Here is an 18,411-nt window from a genome sequence, read left to right as displayed (position 1 = left end):
AGAGGAAATTCTGATGGTCCCACAAATATAACAAAAGATATAGATATTAGATAAATTACTTGTTCCTTAATTTATTTACTGTGATAACAATTGAGGTTGGGTGCATGAGCAATGGAAGAGAAGGTGTAACATCCCAATTTTTCGTAAATAAATTTAAAAAGCTTTTTAGTAAAAATAAATAAATAAATAAATATATAGAAAATAATAGGCTGAGTACCCTAGGTATAAATAGTTATGTTAAGTCAGCTGCCTCCTTTTTGGTCTCATTTTCGTTTTTCCCCTTCTCCTCTCAAAACCCTTTCTTTTTCCCGCAGTCCACCAAACCTGTCTCAGAAAAACGACGATCTCGAACCCGTTCACCGTTGGATCGTCGTGAAATTTGAGTATCATGTTCGCAACCCAATTCCGAACATTCTCACCGTTGGGAATTTCAAAACCATATCTGAACTTAGAGGAAAACCCTTCGCATTGTAGCATTTTAATTTCCCGCAGAAACCCAAAACTGTCTCGGTAAAACTATGATCCCGGTTTCGTTAGCCGTTGGATTTTCATGAAATTTGGATATGTTGTTCAAAATTCATTTTCGCACACTTCCACCGTTGGGTTTTGCGAGATAATATTCGTGGATGGAGAAAAAGGAATCGCATGAAGACAGTACAAGTGGAGGTTTCAATCTCTTCTAAATCTCTCTGACGTTTGGGAATTCTATCGAAGCAGTCGGAGGAATAACTGAAAGAATCTCAGGGAACCGCTAGAGGTGCTGCTATCGCTGACTGAAGACACGTGAGTCCGCTCAGAGGTAAGGGATTAGTTATTCACGATTGGGGATTAGTAAGAACATGTGCAGGGATCCTTAGAGTATCAATTGGAATGAGTTTTGGGGTGTTTCTACAATTTTTACTTTATCCTTATAATTATAACTATGAATTATATATAAATTATATATGTTTGATGAATCATTTGATGTCCCAATGAGAAATTTTTGTGAAATTAATGTGCTATTGTATTGAGTGTGAACCGTAGTATGAATTGATGAAATTAAGAAAGAAAATATTGAGTTTGTATTTTCCCCTTTTCATGCTGTTTAGTTTTTTTTATAGTTTAAAATTGATATTATATTTGAAATTGAGAAAAGAATTCTAATAGACTATGTGTTGTATTCTTAGATAATATATATATGAATTCATGTATACTTATATATATGAGAAAGTGTTTATATAATTATTTAAAATTGGTACATTGAAAACTTTCTTTAAATTCATGATCAAATATGATATACGTTGCTGGATTTATATATATAGATTTAGTTATATATTTATTTATATTAATATTTTATGTAAATAATGTTGTAGTGTTGTTATTGTGTGATTCCAAAAATTATTCAAATGTTGGAGTTCGAGAATACTATGTTTAGATTTGAGATACATGTGTATTGAGATGTGTGTATTGAGTTATGAGCTGTGAATTATACAATAACCCGACCAGTGTTGATATTGAAAAAATTGTTTATGCGCAGTGTTAAAGAGAATGTGTAGGTCTCCTATTTAGGAACCAGTGTTAAATTGTAGCGCAATGTGTTAAATGTGTTGAAACATGAGTGTGAGGTCGTGGTATTGTGTAACTCACTAGCAGTGTTTATAAATGGAATATGTGATAAATTGTGAAATAACATGTTGCTTTGAGATTATAATATTGTTATTAAGATTAAGTATAAGTGTAAAGTTGAACAGGTGTTAATTTGTGAGATACATGTAAACATGTGATGGTGGATTGTGACATTATGAGGTGTGAAATTGTGAATGAGTTTTGGTTGTGGATAAGTGTGTAGTTAACACTTGATGTGACATTACTTGTGTTGTAAGCTATGAATTGTACAATAACCCGACCAGTGTTATCTTGAGAAAAGCGTTGATGCGCAGTGTTAAAGAGAAAGTGTAGGTTCCTAATTAGGAACCAGTGTTAAAGAGAAAGTGTAGGTTTCCTATTTAGGAATCAGTGTTAAATCGTAGTGCAATTGTGTTGAACGTGTTTAAAACACGAGCGTGAGGTCGTGGGTATTGTATAATTCATGAGCAGTGTCTGCATGCAAAATTGTTTTAGGGGTTGGACCTGAATCAGGAGGGAGAGGCCCTGACGGACTCTTCGGAGTGTAGGCCTTGGGGGTCACCGGGTTTGAGTACTCCTTTAAGCCTATGTTGATCCCATATGGTTGGAGTATTCTTGCAAAACATCGTGACCCTGACTGGTCTCCCTATGATCTTACTTAGTGAGACTGACCTGACAAACACATTGTGTGGTGTGTCTTGTTATGTACTCCTAAGCGCCCCAGGGTGGTTTTTCACTGACATGGTACCACATTGCATATAGGCTTGAGTCTTAGCATAACTGTCTCATGCGCTTGCTAATTGTTTATTATGAAATTGATGTGTTATTATGTCTTGATCAAAGCGTGTGATTCTTGTGTAATGTGATTGATGATTGAAAAGTGAACTTTGAATGACAAAGTGGTGGAATTACATGAATTTCGTGTAACTAAGTTTTATTTGGTTTATATTATATGTATATCTAGTTGTCTTGTTTCTCTATTAGTTAGGAATGTAATAACTCACTCCCGTGTGTTGTTTGTGTTTGGATCCTGTGATGATCTTGAACTTTGTGTTCGGGGGAGCAGATGACTAGGTGAATTGCTTTAAGGAACCATGTGCTGAAGGACGTCGAGACACAACGCTCTGATAGGATGTGGCATTGGGGTATAGGGTTTTATAGACGACCTTGTTTGAGCCGAAGTGAATTTATTATTTATTTAGAAAAGTTTTATGATAATGTTAGAAAGGTGAATGTGAGCCTGCTACCTTCTTGAAAGGCTTGTATTTAAATATGTTTTAAAAACTTGAATTAAGTTTAATTTTTTTTATTCCTTATTAGTATATATGTGAGGGGTAGAGGGTGTCACAGAAGGAACTAATAATTTCTTAATTAATTTTGGAGCAAAATCTATTAAATAAAAATGGACATCAAAAGTAAATGCCCCATTTATATATTTTTATATAGATATATAATTTTTACAATACAAAACCAATAAATTATAGTATAAATTCATTTATTTAATTAATTTCATAAAAAATTAAAATTAGAAGTAAAAAAATTTACAATTCTAATTTTTAGGATAAAATAATTATCTTCTAAAAATATGTATAGTAACGAATTCTGAAATTCAGTAAGAAAATTAAAAATCTTTTCATTTCATTTTATATTTATAAACTTAAATTTTCAATTATCATCTAACTTATCCACTATTTTTAATTATTTTTTATCACTAATTTTAAACCTTTTGCATTATACATCGAGGAGCAGTATTCTAGTGTCGGCACATTCAATTATTCTTTGCAAGCAGTTATGATTAATAATACTAATTTCAACTGACTGCAAAATACTAATTTCTTACCAGTTATCTCTTAAAGCCAATCAATTCATGCAATATCATTCAATTCTATGAAATCCTCCTCTTGAATGGAAAACATAAGTTGCTGAGACGTCATAGCTTCTACAAACAATGCACTGCCACTGGGAAGTCCAGAAAGCCTTTCCTAAACATGATTACCACAATAGCAAACAAAACAATTTAATGCTTAAGCAACACTTTCTTTTCTCAACTATAAAATGAAAAAACTGAAAAGGTGTAAGGGTAAAAGAATATGTTAAAACTGAATGAATGAATAAATAAATAGGTTTTAAGCAATGTTGGAATAACAAGTAACAATGTTAACTATTCAATTGGCAGATGTAGAGCTTTCTGCTAACTAGTAACAATGCTGGAATTTTCAGGTTTGCAATTGACAACTGCAAAACAAAAAAAAGAATCAAATGAATGCAATGGAACTATCTACCTTTTTGTGATACCTGTTAATTGTTATTGTACTTAAATATTTTTTATTTATCTATATGTTTGAACTGTAATTTTGGAGTTGGGACCTTTTCCATCGGGTTATCGATTCCCTGATTTTCAAAATTACTCTTTTGCCCGTGTGTCATGTGCTGCTGTTCCCATTTCTTATGTGTATTTTATTTTATTTTTGTTTGTCCTGAATATGCTAATTTCTTATTTGCTTGTGTCCACTGTTCTATTGGATATCTACATGTTATATTATTTGAAAAAAAATGTGCACGATCTCCTTTGTTTCACTCATGAAGTTAAAGGTTGAATTTCTTGTGCATGTGATGGTATCCTCTAATGGAATCTTTTTGCAGGGCCAGGATCTTGGTTTACTCCGCATGTCATTACGGTGAACGCTGGAGAGGTATCTAATTAATCTTACAAAATAATATGAAATGCGTGGGCTAAGTTGTTTTCATTGGAATGACTGTTGTGTGTTGTCTTTTATTTTCTACATAACTTATGTTCTCTTTTATTTACATTCCTTGATGCATGCTTCTTATTAATACTCCTATATTTTAATTGAACTAGTAATTTGGTTTGCTTTGATAAATATTGTTGTTTGTGAACGTGATATTGTGATCCATTATATACTGTATTCATTTTCTCTGCCTTCCAATTATATACTGTATTATATTTGACAGAGGAAGCATTTAAGTTGCTAATTGATTAATATCTCAACCTTGTCTCCAAAATATCTCAAATTAAACAAGAAATTGCCAACTTCTCGAGGAAAAAAGAAGAGAAATTTACCATCTATCCTTTCTAAATGAATTGTACACTTTCTTTTATTAACAAAAAACTATCCACGCATTTTGAATCCAATCTCTGAGAAACATTTTCATGTCTCCTCAACCATTTTTCACATCATATTCATATCCTATTTGTGACCACAAAAAAGAATCCACAAACCCTGCTCCCTTTCACGGAAAAAAAAAAAAACAAAGAGAAAAAAGACAGAGATCATTTCTATCATCCTCCATGTACAAAGATCTCCCTGCCTTCATTATCATGGCTGTGTACATTCAAAATTCAGCCACGAAAACAACTTGCGCATTCAGGTGAGCTCCCTTGGTCATAGCCACAAAAACAGTGGTCCGTGAGTCAAACCGTCAACCACAAGCTCTCCAACTCCAAACAATGGATTCTTCTTTCAGCTATTTTCTAGACATTCAGATCAAAACTCTCCCATCATGTTAATGTTTGAACCTTTTTCTAGTTACTATTACCAGTCTTCAATGAATATTCTACCCACAAAATCTCAGAACCTTTTTTAGTTAAGCTTTGGATCAACAGCTGAGATTGATGAAGGGTCAACCTGTAAAGACTTGTAAGCATGCTCCAGTTTCTTGCTGATATCGTAATCTTGCAAAATGTCAATAATCCCACAATATATAACAACATCGTAGGTTTCCCCACTGCAACAAGGGGTGTATTGATCAAAATCACTCCTCCGAGCCATGCGCTCTGCTCTCGCAGGCATATTGGCTCCTAACCTAATCAATGATTTCCTGAAACATGAAGAAATATGTATAAGACGGAGTATATAGAAGAAATTCTGAATCAACAAAAATGCAGAGATAGTATGAAAAACATCCAAGTTGAAAAACCAACATGGACCAGAGGAAATAATAACCAGGCTAATATTAAATTAAGACATGATTTAATAGTATCATTGTTTTTAGTTGATCATCTTTGTATTGCACTAGTATTATTGTTTTACATCTTTTACCTAGATATTTGTTTTAAATCTTCAAATAATGTATGCACATATTATCTTATATCATTATCATGTAGTTTGGATTGAGAAGAAATGGATCATAGCATAGTTGACACTGCAATGACTTCAAGAAAATGTAAAAGAGAAGAGTATAAGAAGATAATCTTATTAGCTGCTGCTTGTGTTGTTCATATGGTCATTTGTGTAGTGACATGGTATCATAATAACTATTTTGTTAAGGAACCAACCCGTAATTGGGAACTAGAACGTCACAGCTTCCTTAATCGTCTTTATAGAGGAACAAATAAAGATTGCATTGAACAATTGAGGCTTAGTAAAAATGCATTTTTTAACCTTTGTAGAATTTTACAAGAAAAGGGTGGATTAGTAAGAACAAGAAATATTCCAACAACTGAAGCAGTAACAATGTTTTTACATATCCTTGCTCACAACCTAAAATATAGGGTAGTGCAATTTAGTTATTGTAGATCTAAAGAAACCATAAGTAGGCAATTCAATGATGTCTTGAGAGCGGTAATGAAAGTGAGCAAAGACTATTTGAATTTTCAACCCTGTACTTTAGAAGGTGCGGAAGCAAACAAGTGGAGATGGTTTGAGGTAAGTTTATCAATTGTTAGGAGAAATTAGTTAATTATAAAATTTTCTTAGAATCTAAAAAAATTGTCTTGTTTGTAGAGATGTATTGGAGCACTTGATGAGACTCATATTCCGGTTACAGTTTCTCCTGATGAGAGACCTAGATATCGTAATAGAAAGGGTGATGTCTCTACAAATGTGTTAGCTGCTTGTGATCCAGATTTAAGGTTTATTTATGTGTTACCTGGGTGGGAAGGGTCTGCAGGAGATTCTCGAGTATTACGAGATGCATTACATCGTCAAAACAAACTTGAAATTCCAACTGGTAATATTTCTTAGAAATAATTTTTTTCTTTTTTTTTGGTCTAGTTTAAGTCTATGTTTGTTATTTTAAACAAGGTAGGTAAGTATTTTCTTGTGGATGCAGGATATACCAATGGTTCGGGATTTTTAGCACCATATCAAGGGACTAGATATCATCTCAATGAGTGGATTGGAAACACCCCTCAAAGTTACAAGGAGTTATTTAATCTTCGTCATGCAAGTGCCCGAAATGCAATAGAAAGGTCATTTGGGATCTTGAAAAAAAGATGGAGTATATTAAGAACTCCTTCATTTTTTGATATAAAGACACAAATAAGAATTATCAATGCTTGTTTTGTGTTACACAATTTTATAAGAGACGAACAACAAACTTATCAACTTTTAGAAGTTCAAGACTTAGAATTTTTATCTGTTGTTGATGAAGAGTTAGTCCATCAATCAAGGGAAGAAGTTCAAAATAATGTCATAGATGATATCACAACTATTCAAGCTACCGAGGAATGGACAAGATTTCGAGATACATTAGCTATGAATATGTTTGCTAACTATCAAGTTAGGAGAAACTTTGCTTAGGGATAGTTCTTTTTTAAATGTAATTTGCTATTGCTGATAAACTTTGTGTGCTTTGTTGCTATTGTACTTTTCTATTGAAGATAGACTTTTTATGTACTTTGTTATTGCATAAAAACTTTGCTTGAAATATTTTCTATGATTGTGCAGTGGACTAGTCAAATGAATAAAGTAGGTCATATCTACTATTTGTTATGTGCAGGTTGAATAAGTGACATTAACTTCAATGGAGTCATCTAATGAAAAAATGACGGACAAAAGAAAAGTTTTAGGAAAAAATAATGAGGAAACAAGAAGTTATTTTACATGGAATTTGGAAATGGAACGTGTATTGGCTGATGTACTTAGAGATCAAAGGAATTTGGGCAACAAGGGGGACGGAGGTTGGAAAAGGTCAATATTGAATGTTGTAGCCGCAGTTTTATCTACAAGCTTCAATGTTAATGTCACATCAGATCATGTCAAAAACCGTATCAAATTATGGAGAAGTGGATTTGATTGGGATGACACTAAGCACATGATCACAGTTGAGAATGAAAATGCTTGGAATGAATATTGCACTGTAAGTATTCTTTAATATGTTGCTATTTGTTATTCAAAGTAGATTGGATTTGACTTTTTCTTTGTTTTCCAGTCACATAAATCGGCTAAACCGTTTCGATACAAGGTGCTTCAAAATTGGGATGATATAGTGGATTTGTGTGCTAAAGATAGAGCCATTAGTCATGGAGCTGAAACTGCTATGGATGATGATGAAGCGATGAGTAGAGAAACAAATAAAGTGGAATTCATGGGGTTAGGTGCCATAGATTTAGAAGAACCAAGCTCTAATACAAAAGGAAAATGACAAGGTTCGACTTCTTCTGGCACGCATCCTCACAAGAGAAAGATGGGAGAAAAAGAAGGAATAACAGCTTCTTTGGATAAAATGGCAAACTCTTCTAACCGAATGGTGGAAAAAATGGATGGTAAAGTTGATGATGAAGATATTCAAGAAGTATTACGTGAGGCAGCTTTGATACCAGATCTTAATAGACAACAATGGGCTAAAGCTATTAAATACAGTTAGCTATTGTGAAAGCCCTTCCAATTCACCAAAAGACAGATTATGTTTTAACACATCTTGGAGAATGAAACTTGGTGAGTAACCTTTTGTCTACATTTTCAATTTCAATTTTCAAATTATAAATTTGTGTCTTTTTTATGCCTAATTGAGCTCATATTTTCACTATAGTTATTTGTCTTTCCTCTTGTGACTTATATTATCTTGTTTCTTCTCCCCTAAATGGCAGCATTGGATGTTAATTATTCAGGTTCCTCGACCTTTTACACTTGATGATGAATGAAGATTATGGAATGAAGAACGTTTTTTTTTTTAATTTGGACCTTGTAATTCTTGTTTAAGATCTTTGTTTGGAACTTGATTAATTAGGACCTTGTAATGCTTGTGTTGATTCGTGTTTATGCGTTAGTGCGTTATTAACAATTTGATGCGTTATTAACAATTTGAATTTTCCTTCCTGTACGAACAATGAAATTAATATCATTTAAATTTTGTACGAGATAATTGTCCTTAAATTACATAATTATTTAATTTTAATATGTTTTTTAAAATTATTGCAAGACTAGGTAATTAATTTTTTAAACAAGAATAAAGAATTACATATCATTCATCTTTTAATTTTGTAATATTGTTTAATCCAAATTTTTTTGTGTTACTACAAAAATATTGTATAAGATTCAAAATTGTTTAGCATTAAAATTATTTTGATTATTTAATTATTAAGTATTAAAAAAATTTATTATTATATATTTTATAACATTAAATTTATTTTGAATATTTAACTATTTAAAAAATGACTCCTGTTTATTTTCATTCAATATTGAAATTTTAATTTTTAAATAAATATTTAAAAATGAAAATTTGAATTTCATTGAAATTGAATTACTTTATCCAAACAAGGAAATTAAAATACAAGAAATTGAATTACCTCATCCAAACAAAATATTTACAAAATGAAAGAAATTTAAATCAAGGCAATCAAAATGCTGTAATTTTAAATTTCCTAAAAATCTTTAAATTCCTCATCCAAACACAACATAAGAGAGTGGATAGAATACTACAAATAATAGCGCGATAAGATAAGACAGAAAAAAGACAGAAACTAAAAAAGAAGAAGGTTGTGCACAAAGCATGAGAATATATATAAAAAAAACCTTACCAAGTAAAGTTTCTTCAATTAACACAAGTAGACAACTGAAGGTACAACGGAGAATGAAAACACAGGAATGGAAATGCAATCGAAAGCTATTGAAATGGAATGAATAAATGAGGTTGGAAGAAATCGAAATGGAACAAATGAAAATTGGTGAAAGATAGCTTTGGTTTTCCAACATATAGCGTGCACAATGAACATAGCACGGCGACATTACCTCAAAGGTCTGGAACCTAGCCAGACATAGCCTGGTCTATAGCAATTTGAAAATCAAATTGAAATTAAGCCAAGAAATACGGGAACGAAGAAGCAGAGGAAGAAAAGCGTGACATTTCTGAAAGCAGGAATATTATATTTGAAAAAAACGGAGGTGGTGACACCTGGCTCAGCTGGTTGTTGTTTTACTACTAACAATTAGATTATAATGTTTTGGGCTGCGCATGTATGTGAATAACTTTCTTTTGCATTCATTATATGTAAAATATTATATTTACATTAATTACATATATTATAATCTTACCAGAATAAAAAATTGAAGAATATAATTTCCAAAACACAAAATATAAACTTGTTAATTTCACAAAGACACACAAACATATTTTAGTCTAACATTAATTACATATATTATAATCTTATGAGAACAAAAAATTGAAGAATTTCCAAACACAAAATATAAACTTGCTAATTTCACAAAGACACAAAAACATATTTTAGCCACTAAAATATTATTGAATACAAACTTAAGAATTAAATTAATCATTTATTTTAAAAAAATATTAAAAAAACTAACATAAGTATTAATTTAGTCTAACAAGTATATATTATAAGATATAAAAATAAAATTTTTAAAATTTAAAGAATTAAATGGAAACCTAAAATATGTATAAGAGATTAAAATTTTATTGAAGCTTAAACTAAATTACTATTATTGGGGTATATGTAATAACATAGCCCAAAGAGTCTGCACAAGTAAAACTAAACGGTAGTTAACCAATTTTTCGACGAATATTAATTATCAAAATGAACAGTACTTCATATCTATAATATAATAAAAAAAACAATAAATAACATTAATAGTGTGTTTCAGCTTTATATCATTTCCTAACTAAAAAAGAAGCATTAGGATATCTTTGAGCTTTAAATTTGGTGGCATTAGTTCCGATGGTTAAATGGCAATTGTTTAATTTAAGGGGCGTGTCTAGTTGAAGAGTCAGTGTGTCAAATAATGGATGATTTGATGAATGACCAGATGTACTCGAGTGCATGACAAGATGTGAATGGGCCATATATTGCTTGAGCAGCAACAGCAAGACAAATTAGTCTCTTGAATCTTCCAACAAAAGACATGGGAGGGTTGGTGTGGACAATCACAAGGAAGTGCAAATGATATGTGGAACAAGATGTCCCAAGAGATTATTAAAGTGGCTAAAGAGACGTTGGGTGAATCTAGAGGTTTTGGACCTAGGGGTAAAGAATCGTGGTGGTGGAATGAAAATGTTCAGAGCAAAGTTAGAGTAAAAAAGGAGTGTTTCAAGGAGTGGTCTAGGTGTAGAAATTCTGAAACTTGGGATAAGTATAAGATAGCTAGAAATGAAACCAAAAAGGCGGTGAGTGAGGCAAGAGCCCAAGCTTTTGACGGACTATACCAAGCTCTAGGAACCAGGGACGGAGAAAGATCTATATATAGGCTTGCTAAGGGTAGAGAGAGGAAGACTAGAGATTTGGATCAAGTAAAGTGTGTTAAGGATGAAGAAGGCAAAGTCTTAGTGCATGAAAAAGATATCAAGGAAAGGTGGAAGGCGTATTTCCACAACTTATTTAATGATGGATATGGATATGACTCTAGCAGTCTAGACACAAGAGAAGAGGACCGGAACTATAAGTACTATCGTCGGATTCAGAAACAGGAAGTAAAGGAAGCGTTGAAAAGAATGAGTAATGGTAAGGCGGTGGGGCCAGACAACATACCTATTGAAGTGTGGAAAACTCTTGGAGATAGAGGTCTTGAGTGGCTCACCGAACTCTTTAACGAAATTATGAGGTCAAAACGCATGCCGGAGGAATGGAGGAGAAGCACGTTAGTGCCAATCTATAAGAACAAGGGGGATATACAAAATTGTGCAAATTATAGGGGAATCAAGCTCATGAGTCATACCATGAAATTATGGGAAAGAGTGATCGAACGGAGATTAAGAAAGGAGACTCAAGTTACTGAGAATCAATTTGGTTTCATGCCGGGAAGGTCGACCATGGAAGCGATTTATTTATTACGGCGGGTGATGGAGCAATATCGCATGGCCCAACAAGACTTGCACTTGATTTTTATTGACTTGGAGAAAGCGTATGATAGAGTGCCTAGAGAGATTTTGTGGAAAGCTCTAGAGAAGAAAGGGGTTAGGGTTGCATATATTCGAGCTATCCAAGATATGTATGATAGGGTATCGACTAGTGTTAGGACACAGGGTGGAGAGTCAGACGATTTTCCCATCACAATTGGTTTACATCAAGGGTCAACCCTTAGCCCCTACCTTTTTACCTTAATTCTGGATGTCCTCACGGAACAAATCCAAGAGATAGCGCCGAGATGCATGCTTTTTGCAGATGACATAGTCCTCCTTGGAGAGTCGAGGGAGGAGTTGAATGAGAGGTTGGAAACTTGGAGACGAGCTCTAGAAACACATGGCTTTCGCCTAAGCAGAAGCAAATCGGAGTATATGGAATGTAAGTTCAACAAAAGAAGGAGGGTTTCTAACTCAGAGGTGAAAATAGGAGACCATATTATCCCTCAAGTCACACGGTTTAAATATCTTGGGTCTGTAATACAGGATGATGGGGAAATTGAAGGGGATGTGAATCATCGCATTCAAGCAGGATGGATGAAATGGAGAAAAGCATCGGGGGTGTTATGTGATGCAAAGGTACCGATCAAGCTAAAGGGAAAGTTTTATCGGACTGCAGTAAGACCGGCGATTTTGTACGGAACAGAATGTTGGGCGGTCAAGAGCCAACATGAGAATAAAGTCGGTGTAGCGGAGATGAGGATGTTGCGGTGGATGTGTGGTAAGACTCGACAGGATAAAATTAGAAACGAAGCTATTAGAGAGAGGGTTGGAGTAGCGCCTATTGTAGAGAAGATGGTGGAAAATAGACTTAGGTGGTTTGGGCATGTAGAGAGAAGACCGGTAGACTCTGTAGTGAGGAGAGTAGACCAGATGGAGAGAAGACAAACAATTCGAGGCAGAGGAAGACCCAAAAAGACTATAAGAGAGGTTATAAAAAAGGATCTCGAAATTAATGGTTTGGATAGAAGTATGATACTTGATAGAACATTATGGCGGAAGTTGATCCATGTAGCCGACCCCACCTAGTGGGATAAGGCGTTGTTGTTGTTGTTGTTGTTGTTGTTGTTGTATATAGTCTCACTCTCACACAATAGTAATAATTTGTCTTTTCCATTGTTGGTGATATACATTTCAATTTTCTTCTTGTGGAACTTGAGTAATTTTGATAATTTACTCTAATTTAAGTTACTGACTTTAATACTTTTTTTTTCTTCTTTCTAATATTTGTAGCAGTCTCCCAGTTGTAACCATGTTCCCTACACAACTTTTCTCTCCCTGTATTTTTTTACTTTTTGCTTGGATTTCTTTATAAAACAATGTACCATTATTGTAGCACCAAGAGTTTACTTTGCCAATCAAGTAGAAGCAAGATGAAAGAAACAATCTTACATATTTCTTGCAGGACAGTTGTTTTGTGTGCAAGCAGGTAATCTCACCTGCTTAATTCAAGAGTTTAAAAGTTATACACTTAGTATAAAAATTGTTACATGTTAATCAATTAAAAATTAAAAATTATTGTTGGTATGAGTTTTAAGTTAATTATTATAAAAATCAATAAATTTATTTTATATGTTGATTTATGATTAAATAATATTATAAAATTATTTTACGTTTATATCTTATTGTCTCTTAATTTAAGAGGAGATTAAGATAAAAGTGAAATATACTGATAAGAATGAAAAGCAATGTTGTCCAAAACTGTCTACTTAAAGTCCCGGGGTTCTTCAAAATGGAATATAATGAAATTTACATGACAGGCAGCTCCTAAAACTAACAGAAAAACTAAATCTGTCAGAACACATTCTAAAATACTCCACCATTGCCTAAATCTTTCAGCTATAGCAAAAACATGACAAAAATATACACCCTCAATGCTTTCTTAAGGATTTCTGAAAGCCCTCGATGAAGAAGCAAAGAAGAACTACTAGAAATCATTACAGGGAATTGGCATCCATTTTGTGATGGATCCTTATGTGTTATGACAGCCAAACCAGAGAAGTCACAGTCCCAATTCTGTTGGTTGTTTACTTGATAATACATATTGAAGGCATAAGATGCATTCCCTTGGACACTAAGATTATTACAAGTAGAGCCATAACCAAGGGAAGTACAATCAGAAAAGGTACAAGCATAGTCAATGCTACCAGCCAAATCATCCAACTTAGTAACATCTGGATTCAAAATACACCACCTCTTTTCCATGTACTTGATATCTTCCACTGGGACAAGACCCTTTTCCTTATGTTGACCAATTAAGTCTAATTCATACTTTGGCTTGCCATCAAACTCAAAAATACCCCAATGCCTCTCGAAGTTACCAGGAGCAACACTTTTAGCGTCCTCATCAATGAGGCTGAATAGAAACAAGTCAACTGTGCCATTCCTTTTAGGGGTACCCTTGCCACTAAGAGCATGTTTAAGCAAACCCAAGTTGAATCTTTTTGCATTCTTAGCATTAGCATTCTTGTCACCATCAGTTGGCCACCCAATTTCTCCAATCATAACCTTCATGTCAGGGTATCCTGCCTTGTCTAAAGCCCACAGAAGTGTGTCAAGATTTGCATCAAACACATTGGTGTAAAGTGCCTTACCATCCCTTAGAGGCTTGTTGTTTCCATCAAAAAATGCAAAATCAAAAGGGAAATCTTGGTTGCCATAGAGACTAAGAAAAGGGTAGATATTCACTGTGAAAGGTGCATTGTTTGCATATAAGAATTGGATTATTTCGACGGTGAGGTCTCGCACTTCCGGCCTGAAGTCACCGGTCGATGGCACCGGATTTGAATCGGGCGAATAGTAAATGTCAGCATTGAATGGAACAGTGATTTTGATCTTTGAACCCAACCCGGCCTTATTAAGTGATGTTTGTATGTTCTTGAGGGCTGGCAGAGTTTTCTTTGCAAAGGAGCCATTATATGCTTTAAGGAAAGGCTCATTACCCACTGCAACATACCTGCAAAGTTAACATATATTACAAGTGAGGAACAGTTAAAGCATAGATTTTAACATACAACAAAAGCTATTATACATGACCAACGAGAAGGTGAAAGGAAAAACTAGCATAAGGAATGTTGTTATTCTAATTCCTTAATTGAACCACCAAAATCAGCCAGAGGCATATCCAATCGAAACATTTTACTGAACATGCCTTGGAAAAAGCACGGTATCAACTATCAAGTGTCAAACTCCTCTTCCATCCATAACTTTGAGAATAAAAGTGAAAAAAAAGAGTTAGAAATATATTCTCTGTCAGTCCTTTAACGTAATATGGTTAAAATGTACTGAAAATACAAAATCATGAGTGAGAATCAATAAATAAGACGTGAGACCCATAAAATTTTATAATGTTCAATAAATTTCACTTAATAAAAAGGAGTGTCTTCAAAAGTGTGTATATTATTTGCATTTCCCTAAGTGAAAAAAGAACAAAATTTAGATGCAGTTGCTTGAGTGCTTTTAATATTGTTCTCTAATGATAGTAAGAGTTTCATTTAGATAATCAACTTAATAAAAGGTATATACTAAATATCAATGCAGGTTCCTACAATAAACCTTCAATTCTGATTATGGAACAAAACTATTACTTAGGAAAATTTCATCTAAGCTCTGTTAAAAAAATTAACACATTAATTCCCACAAAGTGAATGAACAATACTTGTATGAAAATGAAACGCGGTCAAGAATTTGATGAAGAAAAAATGAAAGATTACCATAATCCTTGATTTAAAGTAAAACTTAAATATATTTTTTATCTTTAATAAATATTTATTTTTTAGATTTGCTTCTTACTAAATTTTTGCTTTATATTGAATTCTTAATAAAATAATAATTTTATTTTTGATCCTTAGAATTTTTTTTAGTTCTCAATAAATTAGCAAATTAGTTGGACTAAAACAAATTTTGTTAATTTATCAACAAACAAACATAAAATTTACTAATTTATTAAGAACTAAAAAAAAATATCAAGAAAAAAAAATTATTATTTTATTAAAAATTTATTGCAAAACAAAAATTTATTAAAAAAATAAACATAAAAATTAAATATTTATTACGAATAAAAAAATATTTTAAGTATTAAGTCCAAAGTAAAACAATAGAACAATCTGAAATAATGTACATAGCTATAGCAGCACTTAACTTGATTTTGACACCAGTGAAGTAACTGGTGACATTATCATTCACCCAAGAATCTGCAGCCTTAGGACTATTGCTTATCTTGTCCAACATGTTGTTAGGTATGGCCACCATGACTTCGATATCGGTCCCCATCAGAGCCGTCATAATGAACTCGTCTGCATCAAACAGCTTCAGTTTTCTGAACCCGTTTTCCTTCAGCATCTTCACCACCTTCTCGGGTTGAAGCTGGTGCGTCGCCATGGTTCCCCAGTTCACACCAACCCAAGCATAGCCACTGGAAACCACAGTTGAGAGCACAAGAAGGAATGCCACTTGGTGCAAGAAATTTGGAGCCATTTTTTTGGCTGGCTTTTGTGAAGGTTCAAGAATGATGGTGACAGAACAGAACAAAACAGAACCCCAAATGGAAGAAAATGAAACGAGAATGTGTGATTGTAGGGAGCAGAATTTATATAACTCTGGTTCTGTTACGTGTGTTTCAGTGCCTTCGTGGAGAAAAAAAAACGGAGTTTTATTTTATGGTTTAAATACATTTTGGTTCTTTAGTTTTTTTTTTTTCATTTTCATCATTGTAAAAAAAAAATTAATCAATGTAATTATTTTTTTTTCATTCTTAAAATGTTTTAAATAATCTGTGGAAGATGAAATTCTCTAAGCCATTCTTTATAGTTTTTACTTTTTGATACCAGTGGAAAAAATGTCTGAACAAGAATACTAAAATTAATAACTTTTTTATAAACAAATTTTAGAAAGATGAAAATTAAATTGACTTATTGTTTAATATCAAAAGCTAACTTGAAAAAGAATTTATTAGTTTGGTTTACCGAAAGCGTGAATCAATTAAGAGCGTTGAATGGTCGATAATACCAACCTCTGTTTCCAAAAGGCACCCTCGTCCTTGCTTCTATGCTGATATTGTCTTGTAATTAGAGTTGTAGCAAAATCACTACACCACCAAACATGTACTTAATCATTGGTTTAGAGTTTTGTGATAGAAAATATTTATAATCTATATAAAAATTAGTTTTGTTATTGCATTAAGATATTCACTATAATAATAATAATAATAATTAGTTTTATTGTATATATGTCCAATTAAATGTCTTCCCTGTGATCACACTAAATTTCTTACATCACAGGTAATTGCAGAAAGAGAAATTTTTAATTCAAAGTTCATAAAACCACAGGGGAGTTTAGCGTAGTAGTAAGCCCAGGGAGATCAGATTAGCAGGTGCTGTTACAAGTTGAATTTGTAATTTTGGCCTCAACTATGCAATTTTCTGAAATGATATCCAAGTTGGCTTATTCACACAAACTACTTTACCTTTCCTTATAACTTTAACCAGTATTCCTAATAAAATATGGTTTCAAATCTTTCTCAAAGCAACATTAATCAACAACTTCTTTTTTGAAGAGAATTAATCAACAATTTGAGGCATTTAACTATAACATGAATAAAAGACAACCTTCAATTAATACAATGCTTAATTATAAATCGAATCCATAAAAATATGAAAATATTTCAGTTAATTTAAATTGAGTTGAGCCAATATGTCTTAATTTTTTTGGTTGTATATTTATAAGACTCAAATTTAAATATTAAGATTAATTGATTAAACTTGACTCTCGACGATGTATATTTCGATTCTTACATTGATAAAAAAAAATGTAGCAAAATGTAATATTTGATGTGAATTACAGAATCACCTAAATCATAAGTCTTTGAATCTAAGTTGCATCCAAAATCATTAATTAGACTGAGGATATGTTACAAAAGTCATATATAATACAGGTTAATTAAACTCTTTATCACTTAAATCAACAAATGTTGATTGAACCTTGAAAAAAAAAATCCGTTGACTGAAAATGACAAAATTTACCTTTTAATATTGTTCTCTACAACTAAAAAAAAAAGCATTGTTTTCTACTCAAAATTAGAATTTATCTTAAATAACTAATGCCAACTTTTAATGCAGATCAGTAATAAAAGTCTAATTTTAATTAGAAAACTAATATTAACCATACCTAAAAAAAATTACATCTAGATTTTAAGTTGAAAAGTGCAGGATTTTGCAAAATGACTTTGAACTTGACAACTGTCCTTCATTTATTGACCTTCATTAAAGCTTGTTCAAATTTCGGTTTACCAATTATACATTATGAAAACTCATTTATTGACCATTATAAATATAGTACAAGTTTATCTAGCAATAACTTCAAAAGCTCCATTTAAACAATTATATGGACAACAAAACACAAAACGAACAAGCTGTAACACAATCATAATTGCTATTTGTTAATCACACTTAAACAAAAGAATAGCTAGGCAAACTAAAATCACCAACAATCACGGACAACTAACACCTACCATTTGGTAAACAATAAATAATCTTGCATTTTTATTCAATAAATAAATAAACACTTAAAATTTTTTCCTGAATTTGAATAAATAAATTCACTAAGGTAATGTTGTCATATTTATATCGGTCATCGACTCGATTAAGATACTAAGTTACTAAGTCATGCATCAACCCAATGAATCACTAATTGACTCCCATGATTCAACCTATA

At 32.5% G+C, this 18,411-nt stretch overlaps 2 protein-coding genes across 2 annotated transcripts; one reads left to right on the top strand and one right to left on the bottom strand.

The window, feature by feature from the left end:
• Positions 1-6,084: 6,084 nt before the first annotated feature.
• Positions 6,085-6,596, top strand: LOC114416681 (protein ALP1-like). Its single transcript, XM_028381640.1, has 2 exons — positions 6,085-6,272; positions 6,351-6,596. Exons 1-2 carry the CDS (start codon positions 6,192-6,194, stop codon positions 6,588-6,590), a joined length of 321 nt encoding a protein of 106 aa, XP_028237441.1. The 5' UTR covers positions 6,085-6,191; the 3' UTR covers positions 6,591-6,596.
• Positions 6,597-13,379: 6,783 nt separating this feature from the next.
• On the bottom strand, positions 13,380-16,270 carry LOC114416680 (glucan endo-1,3-beta-glucosidase 8-like). Its single transcript, XM_028381639.1, has 2 exons — positions 15,842-16,270; positions 13,380-14,656 (listed from the first exon to the last, which is right to left on the bottom strand). The coding sequence occupies exons 1-2, from the start codon at positions 16,174-16,176 to the stop codon at positions 13,540-13,542; spliced, it is 1,452 nt and encodes a 483-aa protein (XP_028237440.1). The 5' UTR covers positions 16,177-16,270; the 3' UTR covers positions 13,380-13,539.
• Between the last annotated feature and the right edge of the window lie 2,141 nt (positions 16,271-18,411).

The sequence above is a fragment of the Glycine soja genome, chromosome 6, assembly GCF_004193775.1.
Source record: "Glycine soja cultivar W05 chromosome 6, ASM419377v2, whole genome shotgun sequence".
Taxonomy (NCBI): domain Eukaryota; kingdom Viridiplantae; phylum Streptophyta; class Magnoliopsida; order Fabales; family Fabaceae; genus Glycine; species Glycine soja.
The sequence above is the reverse complement of the archived record's forward strand: the minus strand, read 5'-3'. Positions and strand labels throughout refer to the sequence as shown.

Bases quoted from the DNA above. Each gene is read 5' to 3' on its own strand.
- LOC114416681 (XM_028381640.1), top strand. From the start codon at position 6,192: ATGAAAGTGAGCAAAGACTATTTGAATTTTCAACCCTGTACTTTAGAA. The intron at 6,273-6,350 runs GTAAGTTTATCA...TCTTGTTTGTAG, and splicing joins ACAAGTGGAGATGGTTTGAG to AGATGTATTGGAGCACTTGA.
- LOC114416680 (XM_028381639.1), bottom strand. From the start codon at position 16,176: ATGGCTCCAAATTTCTTGCACCAAGTGGCATTCCTTCTTGTGCTCTCA. The intron at 14,657-15,841 runs GTTAAGTGCTGC...TTAACTTTGCAG, and splicing joins TTCACTGGTGTCAAAATCAA to GTATGTTGCAGTGGGTAATG.